Below are 22,177 nucleotides of genomic sequence, written 5' to 3'. Positions count from 1 at the left end.
AAGGGCCAGAGGGCAGGGCCCCTGGCTGAGGCTGCTCTGCATGCCCGCCCCTCCCTCCCAGGCCGCCCCGTGGAGGAGAGCGAGAACTTGCGACTTCGGCAGGAAGGAGGTCTGCACTCGCTGCACATCGCCCACGTGGGCAGTGAGGACGAGGGGCTCTACGAGGTCAGTGCCACCAACGCCCACGGCCAGGCCCACTGCTCAGCCCAGCTCTACGTGGAGGAGCCTCGGACGCCTGCCACTGGCCCTAGGTACCACCCGGGGCCCCCGGTGCTGCCAGGGCTGCCTCTGTGGGGCCCCGGCCCTGTGGTGGGAGGTGCGGCTCCGGGCCTCTGGGCAGCTGTGTGGTTCTTACAGCTCGAAGCTGGAGAAGATGCCGTCCATCCCTGAGGAGCCGGAGCAGGGCGAGCTGGAGCGGCTGTCCATGCCCGACTTCCTGCGGCCGCTTCAGGACCTGGACGTGGGACTGGCCAAGGAAGCCATGCTGGAGTGCCAGGTGACCGGCCTGCCCTACCCCACCATCAGCTGGTTCCACAATGGCCACCGCATCCAGAGCAGCGATGACCGGCGCATGACACAGTGTAGGTGTCCGGGAAGGGACCCTGCGGGTGTCCCCTCCAGCACCGTCTTTGCTTGCAGTGCCCGCCCCCTCTCCCCACCCTCAGGCCTTCCTTTCCTCACCTGGTCAGGGATGGGGCGTCTGGGAGAGGGGAGCCCAGAGAGGCTGTGGGGTCACTGCCTCCTTCCTTGAGCCCACACGGCACCCATCTGCTGGGTCACCACTCTGGGCCTCGGTGTCCTGTTAGCACTTACTGGACGGGCAGTCCAACCTGCTGCTGGCTGTGGGCAAGTTACAGAATGCCTTCAGGCCTCAGTTTCCTCATCTGTGGTAGGCTTGTTGGGAGAATTGAAGCAGTTAATACACAGAAGCACTTAGAGCGGGGCCTGGCAAATAGCGAGGGGGGCAGTGAGTGTTAAATCTTAGTGTTGCTGCCGTCATCATCTGTGTTGACAAAGCGATGCTGCTCACGCCCCCTTGAGAAATTCCAGTGAAAAGCCTGATGTGGGTCGTGTCTGGCATCAAAAGGATGCTTGATCCAGGGTTGTTGAGTAGTCAATAAAGAAGACAGAGCAGGGAAAAGTACTTTCTCACGGTGTATCTCAGTTCCATCCTCAAAGGAGTCTGAGTCTTGTGTGAGAAGGTCTACCTACGCCTCATCAGACAGTGCCACCCCATGTCCCGTGGTGGGCTCCTCTTACGGCTGCCACGTGACAAAACTCCCCTCTCTTAAGCACTTCTGAGTGCCAGGCCCTGGGTGCTAAAGGCCTGACGTGATCTCACCTTCCTCACCACGGGCCTGTAAGGCAGGTACTATGACCCCTGTTTACAGATGGGGAAAGTGAGGCTTACAGAGGGACAGGGGTTTACCCAAGGGCAGACAAATACCGTCTGACTTCCTAACCAGGACGTCCCCTGTCACCCGTGCCCCACTCTCCCCTCCCATCTCTAGTGTCACCACTGCGGCTCTGACCCTCCCCTCGGCCCCCTCTGCCACTGTCTTTGCTCAGCCCACAGGCTTCCTATCTCATCACAATCTGCTCTGAGGCCCCCGGTGGGTGTCTGTCTCAGGATCTGAGCCGGCGCCTCTGCTTCTGTCTGTATCTGGGGTCAGTGGCAGCCCTGGGCTTCTCTTCCTTTATAAATAGTGTCAGCAGAGATGAATGAATGGGTGGGCGTTCCATGCAGAGATAACCGCTAAGAGAAGGGAGGGGTGTTTGGGGATGGCCCTGATGTCAAGGAAAGAGGACAGTGCAGATCTCTTCCCCTTCACGTCCCGCCAGGGATGGCCTCCTGACCATCATTCAGGAAGCACGGTGTAGGGAGAGGGCTTTGGAATCAGAGGGAACCAGGTTCAAGCCATGGCTTCATCATTTACTAGCTGTGTGACCTTGGGACGAGTTCGTTAATGTCTCTGACCTTCACTGGTAAAATGAGGATACTTTTGCAGGGTTGCTGAAAGGATTATGGAGAAAAAATGTATGTCAAGTATCTGGCATGGGCTGGGTACAACGGAAACAACTCTTACTGTAATATATAATCTAATGTATTTGCACTTACTACATGCAAGGCATCCAGTTCTGGGCCTGGCAGGACATACAAGCTCTGTCATTAAGGAGCTTACAGGAGGCGTGATGTGTGCAAGAAAAGAGGAAGGACCACCCAAAGCACCGTGGGCTGGGTGCTGGAGGTCCCGGGGAGGGAGTCAGAGATGGAGGTACAGAGGGGACCAGGGGCGTGGAGAGGATTTCCCAGGGCTGACACTCACTTGAACTGCATCTTGAAGGAGAAAGAGGCCTTAGGTAAGAGAAGAGCAGTCCAGAAGGGAGGAATTTTGTGAGCAAAGGCCTGGAGAAAGAACTCATGTGGCTTGTTCAGGGGCCTGATGGTGGGTCGGGGTCAGGACGTGTAGGAATAGCAGGAGACGAGGCTGGACGGGAGTTTGGGCTGAGGGCTTTGGAGGCCACCTGCTTAGCAGTAGGTGCCATTAAGGTCCCCAGATAGAGAGATCACATGCGATGCTGCTGGTGGGGTGTGGACCGCACGCGTGGAGGCTTTCATGGGCTCTGAGCTGGAGATGGGACCGGCAGTGGCTGTGAGGATGGAGAAGAGGGAGCTCTCCAGGACAGGAACCCACAGAGAGTGAACTGGCGTGGGAGGAGGATGAGAAGTGGCTGGGCCTGTAGTGCTGGAGGGACGGGCAAGAGGTGCAGGGCTGCAGGTGTGCACTTGGTGGCCTGGACCTAGAGTGTGCTGCGTGATGGACACCCTCCTTGTGTCTGCCCCACCCTTCCCTTCCACCTGTAGCGGGTGGGAGTGAAGGGCCTGGCCTGGGTGGCATGGGCCCACCCTCCAAAGTATCCTCCTAGCTCAGACACAGTATCACTGTCCCACCCCGCCCACAGACCGGGATGTCCATCGCTTGGTGTTCCCTAGTGTGGGACCTCAGCATGCTGGCGTCTACAAGAGCGTCATTGCCAACAAACTGGGCAAAGCGGCCTGCTATGCACACCTCTATGTCACAGGTGAGGCAGGTACCCTCCCGGTCAGCTGTGTGCACAGCCTAGCCTCTGGGCCACCCAGGGGCCTGGGTGAGGGCGGGGCCTCCACACCAGCTCCCTCCCCCTCGGTCCCCCGGGAAGCCAGCTGGCCTTGCCTCTGCCCCCGTGGCTGTGCCCCCGGCCCCCAGCCCACTGCCTGGAGGCCTGGTGATCCTGTGGGGCCATTGAGCCCGAAAGGACCCAGCGGACGTCGGACCTGTGGCTTTCAGATGTGGTTCCAGGCCCCCCAGATGGCGCCCCACAGGTAGTGGCTGTGACCGGAAAGATGATCACGCTCGCATGGGACGCCCCCAGGAGTCTCGACATGGCCATCGGTGGGTCCCAGCCACACAGGGCTGTGGGTGGGGGCGGGGGCCCTGAGGGCGCCAGGAGAGGAGGGCAAGGCCCAGGGGGGCGTACAGGTGCGGGCAGGGGTGGATGGAGCACTGGGACCCTGGCCAGGAGCGGCTTTGCGGGCCTCCTCCCCACAGTGGACAGAGCCCTGGCTCCGGGTCAGGAGAGGAGAGAAAGGGGGGCTGCCACGTGCCCTTCTCTTCTCAGAGGGACTGGGTGCTTGGGTCGTGGTCCTGGGGACCCCCTCTCCTTCCCTGTGCACGATCTCCTGCTGCTCTGGGCCTCAGTCTCCCTACCTCAGGTAGTAGCAAGGAATCGGGACTAAGTCAAGGTCCCTCCATGCCTGTAACTGGATCCCATGCCTGACACCTCGTGGGCTCTGAGCCTGGCCAGGCCTGTGGCTGGGCAGGAGCAGATAGGGGACGGGCAGAAGCGACAGGAGAAACTGAGGCAGGTCCTCAGAGCAGACTGATGATGAATCCCTGAGTCCCGAGCCAGCTGAATGGGGTCGGGGGTCACCCCAGCAAGGCCTGCGTCTAGCAGCTGCCTCCCCACCAGACCCGGACGCCCTGACCTACACTGTGCAGCACCAGGTGCTAGGCTCAGACCACTGGACAGCGCTGGTTACGGGCCTGCGGCAGCCTGGGTGGACGGCCACCGGGCTGCGTAAGGGGGTCCAGCACATCTTCCGGGTCCTCAGCACCACCATCAAGAGCAGCAGCAAGCCCTCGCCCCCCTCTGAGCCCGTGCAGCTGCTGGACCGTGGTGAGCCTGGTGTTCTGTGGGTCGGGCGAGAGCTACTGGGCCAGGGAACTGGGTGGCCATGGAGGAGGCTCCAGGGCTGGTGTGGACGTGATAACTAGGGCGGGATTGGCGTGGCTGGGCGCGACCCCTACCTGTCAGAGTGCTTCCTTCTTACTCCTAAAAGCAGCACACGCAGTGGGCAAGGCTGAGGCTCTGGTGTCCAATCCCAGCTCTGCTGCTTGCTTCTGGCTGAGTTCCCTAGATAAGTCGCTAAACCTCTCTGAACCTCGGCTTCCTCGTCTGTAAAAATGGAGCTCGCGTGGCGATTGGGAGGGTTCAAGGAGCAGTGGGTGCTGAGGATCTGGTGTCAAGCCCAGCATAGAGCCAGCCCTCCTGCTCCCAGGCCCGCCCCTGGAGGAGGCGCCCGCCGTGCTGGACAAGCCAGACATTGTGTGCGTGGTGGAGGGACAGCCTGCCAGTGTCACCGTCACCTTGAACCACGTGGAGGCCCAGGTCGTCTGGAGGAGGTGGGGCCCACCTGGCATGCCCTACTCCTCACGTGAGGCGGTCCCGCTCCAGCCGGCCAGGCCGACCTCCCTGGGGCTGGATCTTGGGTGACCTCCCTGTGCTGTGTCCCTTAGCTGCCGAGGGGCCCTCCTAGAGGCCCGGGCGGGTGTGTATGAGCTGAGCCAGCCAGACGACGACCAGTACTGTCTTCGGATCTGCCGGGTGGGCCGCCGGGACGTGGGGGCCCTCACTTGCACTGCCCACAACCGCCATGGCACACAGGCCTGCTCGGTCACACTGGAGCTGGCAGGTAGGTGACAGCCGCCTCCTTTCCTCCCCTCCCTCTGAGAGGTCCACAGCCCTCTCCTCACACCCCCAGGTGAACACACCCACCTGCCAACCCTAGGTCTCCCCTCTCAGGCCTGTCCATCTGGTGGCCATAATAATGGCAGTACTACTAAGGTACTTACTGCGCACCTAGTATGTGCCAGGCTCAGCGCTAAGTACCTTACATGTATCACCTCATTTAATATGTACATCAACCCTGTGAGATGCAGTCGGTTATCATAGCCATTTTACAGATGGGGAAACTGAGACCCAGAGAGTGTGCTAAGTAACAGGCCCAAGGTCACACAACCTCATAAGTCAGGAGCTGGGATTCAAGCCTGGATGCCCTACTCCAAAGCCAGACAGTGTTCTTAGATCCTGTGTTAAACACAGCAGCAAATAGTACTTCAAATGAAACAAACGGGGAGGAGGTGGGGGACCAAGTCAATTTAAAAAAGAAAAAGGCCCAAGTGAGGCATCTTATCCCCAGACTCCCAGCTCTGGGGATCCTGGCTGCTGCCCTTTCACACAAGCCTGTTTGACAAGGCCTTCCAGCCTTTGCAGTGAGGACCCTTTTTATAATTTCTCCTTTCGAGATGTAGTTCTCTCAGACTGTAACATGCATGAAGTAGTAATTATCTTGTTTTCCGGTTTGTTAATTAACTCTAGACATATGTAACTGCCACTCCGAACGTCAGATCAGCGTGAGCTAAACAGTGTTACCTGCTGAGTAGATAAGATTCCAACCAACTGCAAAGAAAGTGACATTTTAGTTAGCACAGGCCATCTTATCATGGGGTAAACGTACATTTTCTAGTGCTTTAAAAAAAACTGTTGAAGTTCACTTGACATCTTCTGATCCTCTGACCTTCACAGACTGACCTCTGTCACTGCCCCCATCCCCACTCCCAGCAGACCAGGGGCCAGATTCCTAGAGGGCAGAGCAGGCAGCCTTAAAGTAGGAGAGAGGTGGCAGTACAGTGTGTGAGGAGGAGACACGGGGACGCTACTGGCCCCGCGGTAGATGGAGTACTGGTTTCCCCTTGCCCAGCTTTCCCCCACCTCATCCTGGCACTTCCTACTCAGCCACCGCTTTGCTCCTTGGTTGTGTGTGTGTGTGTGTGTGTGTGTGTGTGTTTTGTTTTGTCGGCCGCACTACGTGGCTTGCGGGATCTTAGTTCCCCAACCAGGGATTGAACCTGGGCGCCCCGCCCCGCCATGCAGTGGAAGCACGGGGCTAACCACTGGACCACCAGGGAGTTCCCAACCGCTTTGCTCCTTGACAGTACCATCTGCAGGACTCATCTTTCTTCCCAGATATAGGAGGAGCCCTGGGGTTTGGGGAGGCTCTGGACACTGAGAGCCCTGCAGCCAGCCTGGCTGGGACAGTGACTGAGGGAGACTGAGTCCCAGCTGGCCAGGGCTAGAGCAGGCCTGGGGCTTGGATCCACACCCCCTCCTGCTGTGCCCCACTCCCTACCCCCCAGGTGGGTGGAATGGCCTCTTTCCTCCACACCTGCTCCGCTGATGCATATTCCCCAGGATGACCTCCCCCTTTATCTATGTAAAGGTTGAGCTGTGTGCCTGTGGCCGGGTAGTGCTCCTTGCCCAGCACCCCTGCTTTTCCCTCAAGGCCTCCCTCTCCCACTCCCTTTAAAGCCCAGATCCTCAAACATTCTCAGAGGAGGAGGAGGGCACCAGGAAGTCACAGGCTTCTTCGAAAAGCACAAGCATATTGGAATATGTATTTAATTCCATCATGAGAATTAGAAGCTGCTTTACCAGGAAATAACACAACCGCATGATATGTGCAGAGAATAAAATCAGTCACACGTGGGAGAACTAAACTGAGAACCGGTGCCCGTGGATTCATCTTGCCATCTCCCAGATGGCTGAAGGCCCCTTAAATATTTAAATAAGATTCAGAGAGAAAACTTCAAGATAGAGGCAATGCCCTCCATGAACTTGATTCAGGGTCGTAGACTGAGCTGCCTGCAGGGCCCAGGACGGTTAGAGTTCGAGAAGCCCATGGTAGAACTGTGCTGAAGGGCCACCACCCACAGGGGGCAGTGTCGGCCACTCCTCGCCAGCCCATTAATGCAGTGAGGGAAGCAGCTCAGGACAGCCAGTCCTGATTTTCCAAGAGAGACAGGAAGTCCAGATTTCTTTTGTGTGTGAAAATCTCCTAATTTCAAAGCTGGCACATGAATACGAGAGCCAAACAAAGCAAGCCTGCACCCCCGGCTTGGGTTTTCTGAGGTATGCAGAACATCACGTTTGGATTTGCAAGGACAGCGTTTGGTCCAGGCCAGGAACTCATGTTGCTGGGGGTGGAGTTTGAGAGCCTCAGGGTGGGCTGCTGGGGCTCTGGGTGGGGGGGGCAGGGGCGGTCTGGTGTTCTGCCTGAGCCAGTCGCTGAGGGAGGGCTTAGAGAGGCAGGCCCCGTGACCCCCCTATTCTCTCCCCCTCCCTCCCCCACCTTCACCCCTGTGTGTTTCAGAGGCCCCTCGGTTTGAGTCCATCATGGAGGACGTTGAGGTGGGAGCTGGAGAAACCGCTCGCTTCGCCGTGGTGGTTGAGGGGAAGCCACTGCCGGACATCATGTGGTACAAGGTCAGAGGCTGATGAAGGCCTCCATGGAGTCCGAGCTGGGGCTGGCCAGGAGCCTACAGGGAAGGGAGGAGTGATTTCCTGTGGTCGTGGGAGGGGTCAGAGGAGCCTGGACAGAGAGGAGAGCAGTTGTCAGAGGTGTGAAAAGGAGGAGGAAGTGGGACCCAGAGGTGCTGGTGACCCTGGGAAATAAGGGTGGAGCTGATCCTGGGTCTGAGCAAGGCCCCTAGGGCGGAGATAATGGTGGGCCCTAAGGTAAGGATGAGACTGGGTCTCTGGCGTGGAGGTAAAGCTGGGTCCCAGGTGGAGGGGAAGCCAGGCCTGGACTGGAGGTGACGGCCACCTCTGCAGGACGAGGCGCTGCTGACCGAGAGCAACCACGTGAGCTTCGTGTACGAGGAGAATGAGTGCTCCCTGGTGGTGCTCAGCGCGGGGTCCCAGGACGGAGGCGTCTACACCTGCACGGCCCGCAACCTGGCTGGCGAAGTCTCCTGCAAAGCAGAGTTGGCTGTGCACTCAGGTGGGCTGGAGTTCAAGAGGAGTAAGGCCAAGGGCTCACCCAGGAATCCCACGTGAGCGCCCTCCCACCGGGAATCACTCACCCGGCCCTCCACTCCAGACCGCCACCTGCTGCAGCCCCAGCCGCGCTGCCCCGGCTGCCCACGTTCTTGCTTCTCGGCCGTGCCTTCCACCTGCCCTCCCCGTGCCCTCGTTCCTTCTTGCCCTCTCCACCTAACACCAGGCATCTCTCCTCAGCTCAGACAGCTGTGGAGGTGGAGGGGGTCAGGGAAGATGAGGAGCGGCGAGGAAGGAGACTCAGCGACTTCTACGACATCCACCAGGAGATCGGCAGGTGTGGGGCTAGGAGGGGGTGTGGTGTCCGGGGCCCAAGGGAGGCTGGGCCTGAGGCTCAGCAACGCCTGAGCCCTGTCCTCTCCCCGTGTCCTCACCCAGGGGTGCCTTCTCCTACCTGCGGCGTGTAGTGGAGCGAAGCTCCGGCCTGGAGTTTGCAGCCAAGTTCATCCCCAGTCAGGCCAAGCCAAAGGCGTCGGCGTGGCGAGAGGCCCGGCTGCTGGCCCGGCTCCAGCATGACTGCATCCTCTACTTCCATGAGGCCTTCGAGAGGCGCCGGGGACTGGTCATTGTCACCGAGCTGTATCCTGGGACAGGCTGGGCGGGTGGGGGACACATGGCCTGAATGACTGGCCCTTGTAACAGCCGATTAGCAACACGTTTCACACGTTACAAAATGGTCCCATTGACAGCTGGGAGTTCTGAAGACATCTTATAAATACTTCACAGAGTGGAGTCTGGAGACTTGTGTGAAAAACAACATTTTTTAGCTTAAATTTACATAGCGCTTGATGTGTGCCTGGCAGTGTTCTAGGAGTTTTACAGATATTAATCTATTTAATCATCGTGTATGCTTATCTCTTGGAATTTTATTATCCTCATTTCATAGATGATGAAACTAAGATATAGAGAAGTTAAGTAACTCACTCGAGGTCACACAGGTGGCAAAAGGTGCATGATTTTTATCATGAAATGCAGTACAGTATATCTGAACGTTTGCAGTGACCCCACTAATACTTGGCTTTATTTGAGAGGCTCTTCTCATAAAGAATGGATTTTATCCTTTCATAAGAGCTATGGTTAAACAAAGTCACACTGAGGTAAGGATGCTGGATGGTTGGCTTGTCACTGCCACCTGCAGGGTGACCGTGTCCTACATGCTAGCCTCCCAGTCTGTACTGTTCGAACCCAAACCTCAGTAAAATGACAAATTATTATGTGTCATGGGCCTTCTGGGTCATTCTCAAATAGAGTCAAGGAGTTCCATCCACAGTCAACAAAATGCTGCTCTAACTTGATCCTTATAGATACTTCACAAGGTGGGTGAGAGGAGTCTTATCCCTATTTGACACCGGAGGGAACCTAGGCTCAGAAAGGTTAGGTGACTTGCCTGAGATCCCACAACAAGTGAGAGTTCAAGCAGGGTTGTCCCATCTAAGCACCCAGATGACAGGGGGAAGAGGGAAGGTGCAGTTGCTCACTGGTAGCAGATGTGCTTTTCGGGGAAGGAGGACCCTGTGCTGAGCTGGCACCCGACTTGAGCTCTGGGGGTGGAGGGCACTGCCTAAGGCAGGCCCAGCAGTTGGCACTGGTCACTGTTCTCCTTGATCCAGGACATAGCTGCACAGAGGAGCTGCTGGAGCGAATGGCCAGGAAACCCACCGTGTGTGAGTCTGAGGTGAGGGCAGTGGGTGGTAGGGGCCAGGTTGGGCACCAGTGTTCACCCACCTGAGCTCTGAGACCCGAGGGGTGCGCCCTGGGCATGCCATCTGTGCCCACGAATAGACCAGGGGTGGTGGTGGAGAGCACTGTTAGGTAGGCAGCAAAGCCCCCTTCCCCCATCAGAGCAGACCCCCACGCTGGGACTTAAATTGTCTTCTGAAAATTTCGGCACCCACCCTGGCCCCGAACTCTGTTTGTTTCCCAGTATTCCTCACATAAAGGTTCCTCAGGCCTTGCGCCAGAAGGAGCCCCATCTAGACTCTGTTCAGTCTCAATGATGTCCTGCCATGTAGGGCTGTACACGTTGTGCACTGCACAATTCTTTTTATTATCATGCAAATGGCGCCCTCCTATGATGGTGCTGTGCCCAACTTGTGCAGCTGTATATGGAAGCCCTGAATCTCAATAACCCCAAACCTATGTTTCAGCCCCCTCCACCAGCCACCTGAAGGCCACTTCCCAAGCATGGCCTGGCTTCTTGCTACAACCCTGGTGGTGATCAAACATAATACCCCACCCCAGACTCTGGGCCTCCTGTTTTCACAGATCCGGGCCTACATGCGGCAGGTGCTAGAGGGAATATGCTACTTGCACAAGAACCATGTGCTGCACCTGGATGTCAAGGTGAGATGCAGGTGTGGGGTGGGCAGCAGACAGCACCTGTGGGAGCCAGGCACTGGGGTGTCCTCCCCGCTGCACTCAGCTCCCATGTCTTGCCTTGTGTCCTGCAGCCTGAGAACCTGCTGGTATGGGATGGTGTTGAGGGTGAACAGCAGGTGAGGATCTGTGACTTCGGGAACGCTCAGAAGCTGACGCCGGGAGAGCCCCAGTACTGCCAATATGGCACACCCGAGTTCGTGGCACCCGAGGTTGTCAACCAGACCCCTGTCTCTGGGGTCACGGACATCTGGTAACGTTGGCATACTGGGCTGCTGGGACGGGCCAGGGCAGCTTCCCTCAGTGCCATGCTGAGGGCTCGCTCAGTGGCACAGAGGAGCTTTACTAAGCCCGGATGCCTACTGTGACAGTTGGCTGGTGGCATTGCGCACGGGGGTCTCCTGCCCATGTCACTCCCTCCCCCTCATCCATTAGGGCTGACCCAATCACTCAAGCCTCAGCCCTCACAGTCCTGGGTGCTGGGCCTCCGCACCTACAGCCACCTTGTCTCCCCCAGTGAGGCAGGCACGGTCTCTTGGTCCCCCAGACTCCTCTGGGCTTCCTAGGCCGGCCCTGCCATGACCCTTGAGTCCTCCAGGCATGTCGGGATCTCTGGGTTCAGGGTCCTCCCCCAAGGAGGCAATGCTGTGCCCATTTGTCCACGGCCGTGTTCACAGGGAGGACCTTTCCTCAGTAGATCATGGTAGCAAGAGGACTGCTCACTTCCTGTGGGAGCTGGGCTGTCCTCTTACCCATCCACTCTCCTTTCCCCTCAGGCCCGTGGGTGTCGTCGCCTTCCTCTGGTAAGGACCCCTCTGCACTCAGGACCCCGTCTCCTAACAGTCTCGTAGCAGGCCCACCCCTAACGTTTGCAGAGCCTGGGGCAAGGGAGAAGTTGGGGGCCTGCAGCCTGCCTCTTCTCTTCCGCACGCTGGTTCCTTCCTGCCCTGGGAGGGGCCTCCACGTGCATGAATGTGGACACCCAGACTGAGTGTCCAAGCTCTGGCCGCCACCACACCCCTCCATAAGGGGTGGGCACGCGTGGCGTGCTTGGGAGGCCAGTGCCGGCTCAGTGCCATTTAGGCAGGGAACTAGTCCAGAACATGGGCTACAAAGGGGAGGCCCAGGCTCCAGGGGCGTATCCCCTTGGCACAGGATCCTCACCTCAGGGACAGGCCGCGGCTGGAGGAGGGCTGGAACAGGTCCTCTAGAGCACGGGCCTGGGCTAAGGACCTGGTGGCCCAGGTCTCAAGGCAGTACTGCCTCCTTGCCCGTTCAGGGGATCGAGTAGGGGCAGGACAGGCCAAAGTCTGCAAGATTCTGCCCAGATTCACCCAGCCTCCGCCTGTCCCCGGCCCTGTGCTCCCACTGGCACCCCACTTTGTCTCATCTCAGCCCCGGGGCCCACATCTCACTCCAGCCACCTCCATCTCCACCCCTGCAGCCTGACGGGAATCTCTCCGTTTGTCGGGGAGAACGATCGGACAACGTTGATGAACATCCAAAACTACAATGTGGCCTTCGAGGAGACCACGTTCCTGAGCCTGAGCAGAGAGGCCCGGGGCTTCCTCATCAAAGTGCTGGTGCGGGACCGGCTGTGAGTATGAAGCCCGAGGAGCCTCCCCCATGCAGAGTCCCCTCACGCCGCCCCTACTCCTGCCCAAGCCTCTGCCCGTAGACAGTCAATCCCCCAACTCCTTAGAGGCCCCGTTTTCCCAAACATTTATTGAGTGAATGAATGAATGATAAATCCCTTCTTAATCCTCTTTCCTTTGCAGGAGGCCTACCGCAGAGGAGACCCTAGAACATCCTTGGTTTAAAGTGAGTCTTGTCTTGCAAACTGGTGATAGAAGAGGTGGAAGGAGCGAGAACGTTACTAACAGCTCCATTTTATTGAGTCCCTAGTGTGTACAGTAACCATGACATGCATTTTATTTACATATGATCCGTTAGCCTGACAATAGCTCTACAGAGGAAGGTATTATCACTTCCCTTTTGCTGATAAGGAAACTGAGGCTCAGCTTGGGGTATCGTGGACTCCAAGGCACAGGTCTGGACCCCCACCCCTCATCCTAGGGATGCACATCAGTGCTCTCCCTGGCTCTCGAGACCAGCCCCAGTCCTCCTCGCTCCTGTGGCTCGCCTCCATCCTGCCCTGGTCCCCCACACTGTGCCTGGTGGGTGGCCTGGCTGTCTTGTCCTTTTGGTTTTGAACTCCCTGTGGCAGAGTTCTCACTCATCTTCAAACTCCAGCACTGCAGGGCACAGTGCCAGGCAGAGGGAGGGGTTCAGCAAATGACCCAGAAAGAGCGACTGAACAAACCGTCCAGGGAGCATCGTGCTGGGTCAACAGAAGGCTGAGGTCATTCTGGCATCTGTCCTTGGAGTACAAGCCTGGTCTCTCAGATCAGAAATGAGCTCTGAAAAGGTGGCTGAGGGAAGCATCTGAGGTGTGGCCCCCCAAGGCTCCAGAGAGATGTCTGGGGCACTGTCTCTACATGGAGACAGCTGGGGAGCTGGGGAGCAGGGTTCAAGCTGGGGGCCTGAGCACAGGCCTCCCAGGGCAGCCAGTGCACCAGGACAGGGCCTTGAGCCCTGGTGTGAGCTCTGAAGCCTAGGAGCCACCGACTTCCCGCCTCTCCGCTTAGGTTCAGGCAATTTGTCCACACGTGGGAACCTTGACTGTGGGAGTTATTGTGACAGATCCCCTGGGAGAGGGAGCCCCAGGAGCCCAGACTCGACGCTGCTCTGTCTACTGTCCCCTCCTGTGGCCGTTGTCTCTCCATTGCCAAACCTGGAAGGTTAGGGTTGACAGAGGGCTTTCCCTCAGGCCCTCTTTCTTGGTTTACAGGCACAGGCAAGGGGCGCAGAGGTGAGCACGGATCACTTAAAGCTATTCCTCTCCCGGCGGAGATGGCAGGTGAGTTTGGCTGGGCCCTGCTCTGTGGCTTCATCTTCTCATTCTACAGCCTTCTCTCTCTAACCCTGCTTTTTCTATCAGGTGCCCTCACTTCTGCTCATCTGTCTTCATCCACCTTTTAATTCTCTCAGCTCCCACTTCTGCCTGCCGTAGGCCTTCTCCCCCGGGGATGAGGTGGGCCTGAGTGGGTCAGTTTGGCCCCGTGGGTCCCTCAGGTCTGACTCTAGTACCCTGTCTCCAGCGCTCCCAGATCAGCTACAAGTGCCACCTGGTGCTGCGCCCCATCCCTGAGCTGCTGCGGGCACCCCCGGAGCGGGTGTGGGTGGCCGTACCCAGAAGACCACCCCCTAGTGGAGGGCTGTCGTCCTCCTCCGATTCTGAAGAGGAAGAGCTGGAGGAGCTGCCCTCAGTGCCCCGGCCACTGCAGCCTGAGTTCTCGGGCTCCCGGGTGTCCCTCACTGACATTCCCACTGAGGATGAGGCCCTGGGCGCCCCAGAGGCTGGGGCCGCCACCCCCATGGACTGGCAGGAGCAGGGAAAGGCCCCTTCTCAGGACCAGGAGGCCCCCAGCCCTCAGGTCCTCCCCTCCCCAGGCCAGGAGCCCAGCCCCCGGCGGGGAGAGCTCCGGAGGGGCAGCTCGGCTGAGAGCGCCCTGCCCCGGGCCGGGCCGAGGGAGCCGGGCCGGGGCCTGCACAAGGCAGCGTCTGTAGAGCTGCCGCAGCGCCGAAGCCCCAGCCCGGGGGCCACCCGCCTGACCCGAGGAGGCCTGGGCGAGGGCGAGTATGCCCAGAGGCTGCAGACCCTGCGCCAGCGGCTGCTGCGGGGTGGCCCTGAGGATGGCAAGGTCAGCGGCCTAAGGGGCCCCCTGCTGGAGAGCCTGGGGGGCCGTGCCCGGGACCCCCGGCTGGCTCGGGCGGCCTCCAGCGAAGCAGCACCCCACCATCAGCACCCGCCCGAGACCCGGGGCCTGCAGAAGAGCAGCAGCTTCTCGCAGGCTGAGGCGGAGCCGGGGGGCCGGCACCGCCGAGCTGGGGCGCCCCTCGAGATCCCCGTGGCCCGGCTCGGGGCCCGCAGGCTGCAGGAGTCTCCCTCCTTGTCCGCCCTCAGCGAGGCCCAGCTACCTAGCCCTGTGCGGCCCAGCGCCCCCAAGCCCAGTGTCCCTAAGGCTTCAGAACCTCCTGTCGCCACACCCAGTGATGCTGCACAGCCCTCGGCACCCCAGCCTGCCCGAGAGAAGGCCCCAGAGTCCACGCCAGAACCAGCCCCCAAGCCTACACAGCCCCCCCTAGCTCCGCAAACCCTAGCGCCCCCCCTCACACCCTATGCCCAGATCATGCAGTCGCTCCAGCTGTCAGGCCACGCGCAAGGCCCCCCGCAGGGCCCTGTCGCATCGCCGTCGGAGCCCAAGCCCCACCCGGCTGTGTTCGCCAGGGTGGCCTCCCCACCTCCGGGAGCCTCCGAGAAGCGCCTGCCTTCGCCCGGGGCTCCGCCAGGGCCAGCCGAGAAAGCCCGGGTCCCTACGGTGCCCCGCAGGCCAGGGAGCAGTCTCAGCAGCAGCATCGAGAACCTGGAGTCGGAGGCCGTGTTCGAAGCCAAGTTCAAGCGCAGCCGTGAGTCGCCCCTGTCGCGGGGGCTGCGGCTGCTGAGCCGCTCGCGCTCCGAGGAGCGCGGCCTCTTCCGTGGCGCGGAGGAGGAGGACGGCATGTACCGGCCCAGCCCGGCGGGAACGCCGCTGGAGCTGGTGCGACGGCCCGAGCGCTCCCGCTCCGTGCAGGACCTCAGGGCGGTCGGGGAGCCGGGCCTCGTCCGCCGCCTCTCGCTGTCGCTGTCCCAGCGCCTGCGGCGGACCCCACCCGCGCAGCGCCACCCAGCCTGGGAGGCCCGCGGTGGGGATGGGGAGAGCTCAGAGGGCGGCAGCTCGGCGCGGGGCTCCCCGGTACCGGCGGTGCGCAGGAGGCTCAGCTCCACGCTGGAGCGGCTGTCGAGCCGCTTGCAGCGCAGCGGCAGCAGCGAGGACTCCGGGGGCGCGTCGGTCCGGAGCACGCCGCTGTTCAGCCGGCTGCGCAGGGCCACGTCCGAGGGCGAGAGTCTGCGGCGCCTGGGCCTCGCGCACAACCAGCTGGCCGCCCAGGCCGGCGCCACCACGCCTTCCGCGGAGTCCCTGGGCTCTGAGGCCAGCGCCGTGTCGGGCTCCTCAGGTAAGGAGGGGCCCAGGGGGAGAGTGGAGGGCGAATGTGTGAACGAGTGTGTTTGGAGTGCGGGTGTGGGGCTGGGATGACAGGTGCGCTGGAGGGACGCTCTGGGAGAAGGAGCGGGCCGGGGACACCCACCGCAAAGAGGCTCAGGCGTTTCTGGAGGCCCTGAGGACGGAACTGGCAGGGCCGGGCTGACGCGAGGCCGAGGGGCAGAGGCTGGTGTGGGAACAGGCTAGGGTCGGGGCCAGAAGTTCTCTATTCTGTCGTACCGGCTGGGCAAGTGCTCATGGGCCTGGTTCTTAGCAGCTCCTGCAGAAAGCCGAAGCCGCCTGCGCTGGGGCCTCTCTCGGCTGCGGAAGGACAAGGGGTCACAGCCAAACCTCTCTGGCAGCGTCCAGGAGAATTTGGGTCACCAGTATGTGCGCAGCGAGTCAGGTAATAGAGACCTGCTCGGTGAGTAGTCCCCTTTGAGCCACCGGGAAGGTCACGGCCGGGGGGGGGGGGGGGGGGGGGGGAGATGGCCCACGTTGGGGGAGCCCTGGCAGCGGTGGAGGGAGCCTGGAGTCAGGAAGCGACAACAACAGAAGCTACCGTTAATGAGCAATGCCAAGCGTCCTATTAAGCACTTTACAAGCATTCCCTCACTCAACGCTCCCACATTGCTTAGGAACTATTCTTGTCATCTCCCTGTCTTACAGGTGAGGGAACAGAGGCTTAGCCATGCTAAGTAGCTTGTCCAAATCACAGAGCTGGTAGTAAGTGGAGCAGCCAGAGGGCTGGACTGTATGACCCTCTGCAGTCAGAGCCCACAAGTCGCTTCGCGACATCATACTAATGCCTTTCTTTGGCCAGCCTCCTCCCCAGAAGGTCTCTGTCACTGGGTGTGGTACTGACGGAGCTCGGGATAGGGCTCCCTGCCTCTCAGCCCCCCTGCATATGTGTGTATGCATGAACATGCTCCCAAAGACACCCTTTCTCTCCCAGCCTAGAGGCCCGCAGTCTGGACTGTGCCTCCAACCTTCCATTTCTCTGTAGCCCCAAACACCCGATCGCCCCTCCCTGTCCCCTCTGCCCCTACAGAAGGCACTTCGCACAGATAAGCAGCCTCCAGGGCTCTTTGCTGGGGGGAGGGACACCTGGGATATGCCCTGGTCCGTTTCTCTTGCCACTTGTCCTGGGGCTGCAGGGAGGGAGGTATTCTCCACCTGGGTCACCTCAGTCCTCTACCTGAAAGGGGGGTGTTACTCAAGGACGACAAGCAAAGGTTCAGGAGGCCAGGGTTTCCAGACCAGCCTGCAGACAGCAGCAGGCCCACCAAACCGGGCTGCGTGCAGGACCTTTATCAGTCACCATCTGTTCTTCTCCAGTTTCCGATAAAACTCCTCAGAACCGTCCCAGACGTGCCTCAGCCAGGCTTGCTACTAGACACGTAACCGTGTCTCGCCTTGGCCAGGGGAGCCAGGACATCTCACTCGAGGCGGTAGACGGTGGGGCTCTAGTGAGGGAACAGGAGGGAGGGAGGCCAGCTGGTGGGGGCAGTGGTGGAGAAGGAGGGGGGAGAGAGAGGGAAGCCAGCACTGAGGCCTGGGGACAGCTGATCCCTTCCCACCTGGGGCCTCCCTCCCACCTCGGTTTTGCTTGTGCAGCTGATTTCTTGCCGAGGCGAGGCCGTGTCCCCTTACTTCATCCTCTCCCCGCTCCCCGCAGGAGGAAGGCCCCATGTTCACTTTGCCAACTAGGGCTGGCCCCTGGGGAGATGGGGGTGGGACTGGCAGAGCTGGGCCAGGGTCACCTTTCACCTCTCCTCCTCGGCTCCCTCTCTCTCCCCCCGACCCAGTACCCTCACTTGCTCTGAAGGCAGCCCACTGACAAAACTATATTCACTTTATGTTATTGGAGCCTCGGTGTGGGACCCCTCCTTAGGGAACACTGGGGTACAGTGGGGGGGGGCATGCTGCTGTCCTGATCATCCACTTCTGCAGGTCCTCTTCGGCCCAGTTCATCCGTACCCTACTCCCTTCTGATTCCGCAGACAGGCAGCAGCTGGGGCTCCCAGGGGTATCTACCTCTCAGCTCTTTCTGCCCACATGAGAGAAATCCACCCCCACTCCCACCCCACCCCGCCATCCCTGGACCAGAATGGGATTTTTCTATAAAGACATTCCCAGGGAGCAGGAGTGCAAATCCCCATGGCGCTAAGGAGCCACAGGCCAGCAAAGACCTGGAGCAAAGACATTGGCCATCCGCAGCCCTGCCGTGGGCCCATTCACCAGCCAGCTGTGAAGCCAGCTTTGCTGAAACAGCCCCTTCCCACGGGGGTCTGTGCCTGGCTTCTCTACTGGGCATATTAACAAGATAATAATCGCAACAACAATAGAAGCTAACATCTTTGAGCATTTATTATATGTTAGACATCTGCTAAGCGCTTTACGTGCCTCTTTGAATTCTCATAACAATCCTCTGAGCTGGGTGTTATTATTTTCCTCAATTTACAGACAGGGTCCAAGGTCATGCAGATATTGTCTCTTTCTCCTTCAAAAGCTCACACCACTTAGCTGACCTGAGGGAGTGCATAGAAGGTCTGGGACGGGCTCCCCAGACCCCAGGGGCCATGAGGGATGGGGGAGACTGACACACACTTTCGGGGTCTGCCCCGGGTTTGCCTTGACTTCAGGTCTTTTGAGATCGCACATTTTGACTGAACATTTGTTCACTCCTGGGAGTCTCAGCTCAGGTCACCAGCTCCTGTCACTTGCCCTGTGGTGCCCCAGAAGTAATAGGTATTGCAGGAGCTTAACCATTGTAGTTTTTCAATATTTGTGTTTTTTTTATCTAATAAGTGCTTACAGAGCGCTTATTGAGTGCCAGGCCCTGCTCAAAATGACCTAAAAACATACGAGGTGGCAGCTACTAAGCATCTTCAATAGTCAGTAAAAGAGAATTCTACACACAGTGAGTGCCTGGGAAACTGATGCTTGCCCCAGAGGAGATTCTCAAAGGCAAGGCCTTCTACTTCCCACCTCTGACTGGGAAGAGATGGCCTTTCAGTCTGCTCCCTGAAGGCAGCGCCAGTTCTCACGTGCATCCGTCGATCAGCAGCGAGGGAGCCAGGGGCCCTGCAGACCCATGACTGTCTTTGCTCTCCCTCCAGACTTCCCCCCGGTCTTCCACATCAAACTCAAGGACCAGGTGCTGCTGGAGGGAGAGGCAGCCACCCTGCTCTGCCTGCCGGCGGCCTGCCCTGCACCCCACATCTCCTGGATGAAAGGTGAGGAGATCACACTTCTCCCCCACAGAGAGGGGTAGGCAAGTGGCCCCAAGGCCAGGGGATGTTCAGCGGGAAATGCCCAGAGGGGGGCTTCACTCAGCAGCCTCTCCTGCTCCTCCTTTGCCCCCAGACAAGCAGTCCCTACGGTCAGAGCCTTCAGTAATCATCGTGTCCTGCAAAGACGGCCGGCAGCTGCTGAGCATCCCCCGGGCAGGCAAGCGGCACGCCGGCCTCTACGAGTGCTCAGCCACCAACGTCCTGGGCAGCATCACCAGCTCCTGTACCGTGGCTGTGGCCCGTGAGCCCGGGGCAGGGACCAAGGGGGATGTGATGGGGGATGGGCCCTAAGCTAAGGCACAGGGGCTCACTGTGGCTCCCTTTCTCTTGCCAGGCATCCCAGGGAAGCTAGCTCCTCCCGAGGTGCCCCAGACCTACCAGGACACGGCGCTGGTGCTCTGGAAGCCAGGAGACAGCAAGGCACCTTGCACGTACACGCTGGAGCGGCGGGTAGATGGTGAGGGACCGGCAGGCTGGTGGGGGGTGGGGGAGAGGGGGGGCGGGTGGAAGGCAGAGATGCTGGGGAGACAAGTGCCTTCCCCGGGCAAAGGTCCCCAGGCTCCTCACAGACGGCACTGGGAGCTTGGGCCACCCCTTCTGTGGCCTCAGCCCCTCCCCCATGCTGCCTGTAGGCGAGTCTTCCTGGCACCCCGTGAGCTCGGGCATCCCTGACTGTTACTACAACGTGACCCACCTACCAGTTGGCGTGACTGTGAGGTTCCGTGTGGCCTGTGCCAACCGCGCTGGGCAAGGGCCTTTCAGCGGCCCTTCGGACAAGGTCCTCGTCAGGGGCATGCGAGGTCAGTGGGACAGGGTGGGGGATATCCAGAGAGGGCAGGGGACCCTGTGTCCAGGGTCCACCCCCTCCTTGGAGCACCCGGTTTTGCCCTTGGGGCACCACGGTGATGATTTTCTGTCTCCACTTAGACGCCTCAGCTCTGCCATCTGCTGCTCACAGAGACGCCCCTGTTACCTCAGGGCCAGCCAGGGCCCCGCCTCCTGACTCTCCTACCTCACTGGCCCCTTCACTGAGCCCCTCCGCAGCTCCTGCCCCCCCAGGCCCCCAGTCACCCCTTCTCAGCCCCTCATCTTCCCCAGCACCCCCCAGCCAGGCCTTGTCCTCACTCAAGGCTGTGGGTCCACCACCCCAAACCCCCCCACGAAAGCACAGGGGCCTGCAGGCTGCCCAGCAAGTAGAAGCTACCCCACCCAGTGCCCAGGTCTCCCCGAGTGAGCCCAAGTCTTCCATCCCCGACACTGGGACCCCGACCACAGCTTCCACCTCTCAAGGGGTGAAAACAGCATCTTCCTCAACTCCCCTGTATATGGTGACCTCCTTTGTGTCTGCACCACCAGCCCCCGAGCCCCCGGCCCCCGAGCCCCCTCCTGAGCCCACCAAGGTGACTGTGCAGAGCCTCAGCCTGACCAAGGACGTGGTCAGCTCCCCTGGGGGTGGTCCCCCCAGTGCTCCCAGGCCAGAGGGCACCACTCTTCGAAAGGGCCCCCCTCAGAAACCCTACACCTTCCTGGAGGAGAAGGCCAGGCAAGCAGGGCCAGGGCTGGGGCAGGGAAGGAGGAAAGAGGCGGGGAGCGTGTGGAACTTTGGCAACACAGGGATTTGGAGAGGCGACCAGCCTGCTGGGGCCTGGGGAGGGGGCAGGGAGCCGGGGGAGGGGACGAGATCTGGGTCCTTAGCATGATTACGTTCAGATTTTCTCTGAGCCAGGCCCCGTGCTAAGTGCTTTGGCCATATGATCTCATTTAATATTCACAACCGAGAGGGAGACCCTGCATTATTCCATTCCACAGATGGGAACACTGAGGTTGGAGAGGTTATGGGATTTGCCTGAGGTACTGAGCCAGTTAGTGGCAGAGCTGGGGCTCAAACCCAGGCTCCTGGGATTGAACTCCAGAGCCCACCCTGGGAACCACAGCATTCTTGCCCCCAGCAGTCGCTGCTACTCCCTGCTTAGCCCACAGAATGCAAGTGTTCCCCTCTCTCCTCTGAGCCTATGATATTCCCCCCCCAACACACAGGGGCCGCTTTGGTGTAGTGCGCGCCTGCCGGGAGAATGCCACCGGGCGAATGTTCGTGGCCAAGATCGTGCCCTATGTGGCCGAGGGCAAGCGGCGGGTCCTGCAGGAGTACGAAGTGCTGCGGACGCTGCACCACGAGCGGCTCATGTCCCTGCACGAGGCCTACATCACCCCACGTTACCTCGTGCTCATCGCTGAGAGCTGCGGCAACCGGGAGCTCCTCTGTGGGCTCAGCGACAGGTAGCTGGGCATTCTGGGGGAGCAGGAAGCAAGGATGGGGGGAGCTGAGCTGGGATATCACCTGACCCACCCCCGCCATCCCTCTAGGTTCCGGTATTCAGAGGACGACGTGGCCACCTACGTGGTGCAGCTGCTACAAGGCCTGGACTATCTCCATGGCCGCCATGTGCTGCATCTGGACATCAAACCAGACAACCTGCTCCTGGCCCCTGACAACGCCCTTAAGATCGTGGACTTTGGCAGCGCCCAGCCCTACAACCCCCAGGCTCTGCGGCCCCTTGGCCACCGCACCGGCACGCTGGAGTTCATGGGTGAGGGCACCATGCCAGCCGGGGGGGAGGTGGGGTACTGCCAAAGGGGCAGCAGCCAGGGCTCACCCCCCTTCACTCACGTGTGCCATTTATTGAGTGCTTGCTGTATGCAAACAATGAATTAAGTCCTTTCCATGGATTTTTTTTCAGTTTCTCTTTATAATAGCCCTGGAGATTGGCCTAATATTACCCCTATTTTACAGATGAGGAAACAGAGGCGCCGTGAGGTATTTGTTCAATATCAGGCAGTTATAAGTGGTAGCGCCAGGACTTGATAAAGCTAGAAAGACAGGAGAATCAATTATTAATTTATGTAAAAAAGGGAAAGCAGCTACCATTTAGCTACCTGCTAAATACTTTCTATTCGTCATCTCCATTCCTTAGAGTAATTCTGCAAGCCACACTGTACAGGTGAGAAGATGGAGAGCCAGACAGGTTTCATACATTGCCCAGGGTCCTGTCACTAGAAGGGGCAGGCTGGGATTAGAGCCAGCCAGGCTGATTTCAAAGGTGCTTAATCTTGGTGTGGGCCACACCCTTTGTGAATGGGCGCCCA

The 22,177-nt window shown here is 59.6% G+C and overlaps 1 protein-coding gene across 11 annotated transcripts in view; it reads left to right on the top strand.

The window, feature by feature from the left end:
* Window positions 1-22,177, top strand: part of SPEG (striated muscle enriched protein kinase) — a gene marked incomplete at its 5' end in the record, with an annotated part of 56,542 nt that overhangs the window by 32,202 nt on the left and 2,163 nt on the right. For 9 of the 11 annotated variants that reach the window (XM_082630912.1, XM_082630910.1, XM_082630908.1 and 6 more), the window contains 27 exons: window positions 62-251; window positions 358-581; window positions 2,965-3,084; window positions 3,330-3,434; window positions 4,012-4,218; window positions 4,601-4,724; window positions 4,839-5,014; window positions 7,532-7,644; window positions 7,993-8,161; window positions 8,398-8,494; window positions 8,596-8,796; window positions 9,835-9,892; window positions 10,483-10,560; window positions 10,668-10,846; window positions 11,370-11,396; window positions 12,038-12,190; window positions 12,372-12,414; window positions 13,445-13,513; window positions 13,755-15,711; window positions 16,012-16,143; window positions 18,860-18,976; window positions 19,107-19,274; window positions 19,368-19,490; window positions 19,666-19,833; window positions 19,961-20,576; window positions 21,071-21,310; window positions 21,398-21,621. In XM_082630912.1, coding sequence (XP_082487038.1) covers window positions 62-251; window positions 358-581; window positions 2,965-3,084; window positions 3,330-3,434; window positions 4,012-4,218; window positions 4,601-4,724; window positions 4,839-5,014; window positions 7,532-7,644; window positions 7,993-8,161; window positions 8,398-8,494; window positions 8,596-8,796; window positions 9,835-9,892; window positions 10,483-10,560; window positions 10,668-10,846; window positions 11,370-11,396; window positions 12,038-12,190; window positions 12,372-12,414; window positions 13,445-13,513; window positions 13,755-15,711; window positions 16,012-16,143; window positions 18,860-18,976; window positions 19,107-19,274; window positions 19,368-19,490; window positions 19,666-19,833; window positions 19,961-20,576; window positions 21,071-21,310; window positions 21,398-21,621 — 6,078 coding nt within the window. The remainder of the gene's footprint in view (window positions 1-61; window positions 252-357; window positions 582-2,964; window positions 3,085-3,329; window positions 3,435-4,011; window positions 4,219-4,600; window positions 4,725-4,838; window positions 5,015-7,531; window positions 7,645-7,992; window positions 8,162-8,397; window positions 8,495-8,595; window positions 8,797-9,834; window positions 9,893-10,482; window positions 10,561-10,667; window positions 10,847-11,369; window positions 11,397-12,037; window positions 12,191-12,371; window positions 12,415-13,444; window positions 13,514-13,754; window positions 15,712-16,011; window positions 16,144-18,859; window positions 18,977-19,106; window positions 19,275-19,367; window positions 19,491-19,665; window positions 19,834-19,960; window positions 20,577-21,070; window positions 21,311-21,397; window positions 21,622-22,177) is intronic. The other 2 variants (XM_082630909.1, XM_082630913.1) reach the window with 1 other exon arrangement.

The sequence above is a fragment of the Mesoplodon mirus genome, assembly GCF_964341445.2.
Source record: "Mesoplodon mirus genome assembly, chromosome: 8".
Lineage (NCBI taxonomy): Eukaryota > Metazoa > Chordata > Mammalia > Artiodactyla > Ziphiidae > Mesoplodon > Mesoplodon mirus.
This window is presented reverse-complemented; position numbering and strand designations above follow the sequence as displayed.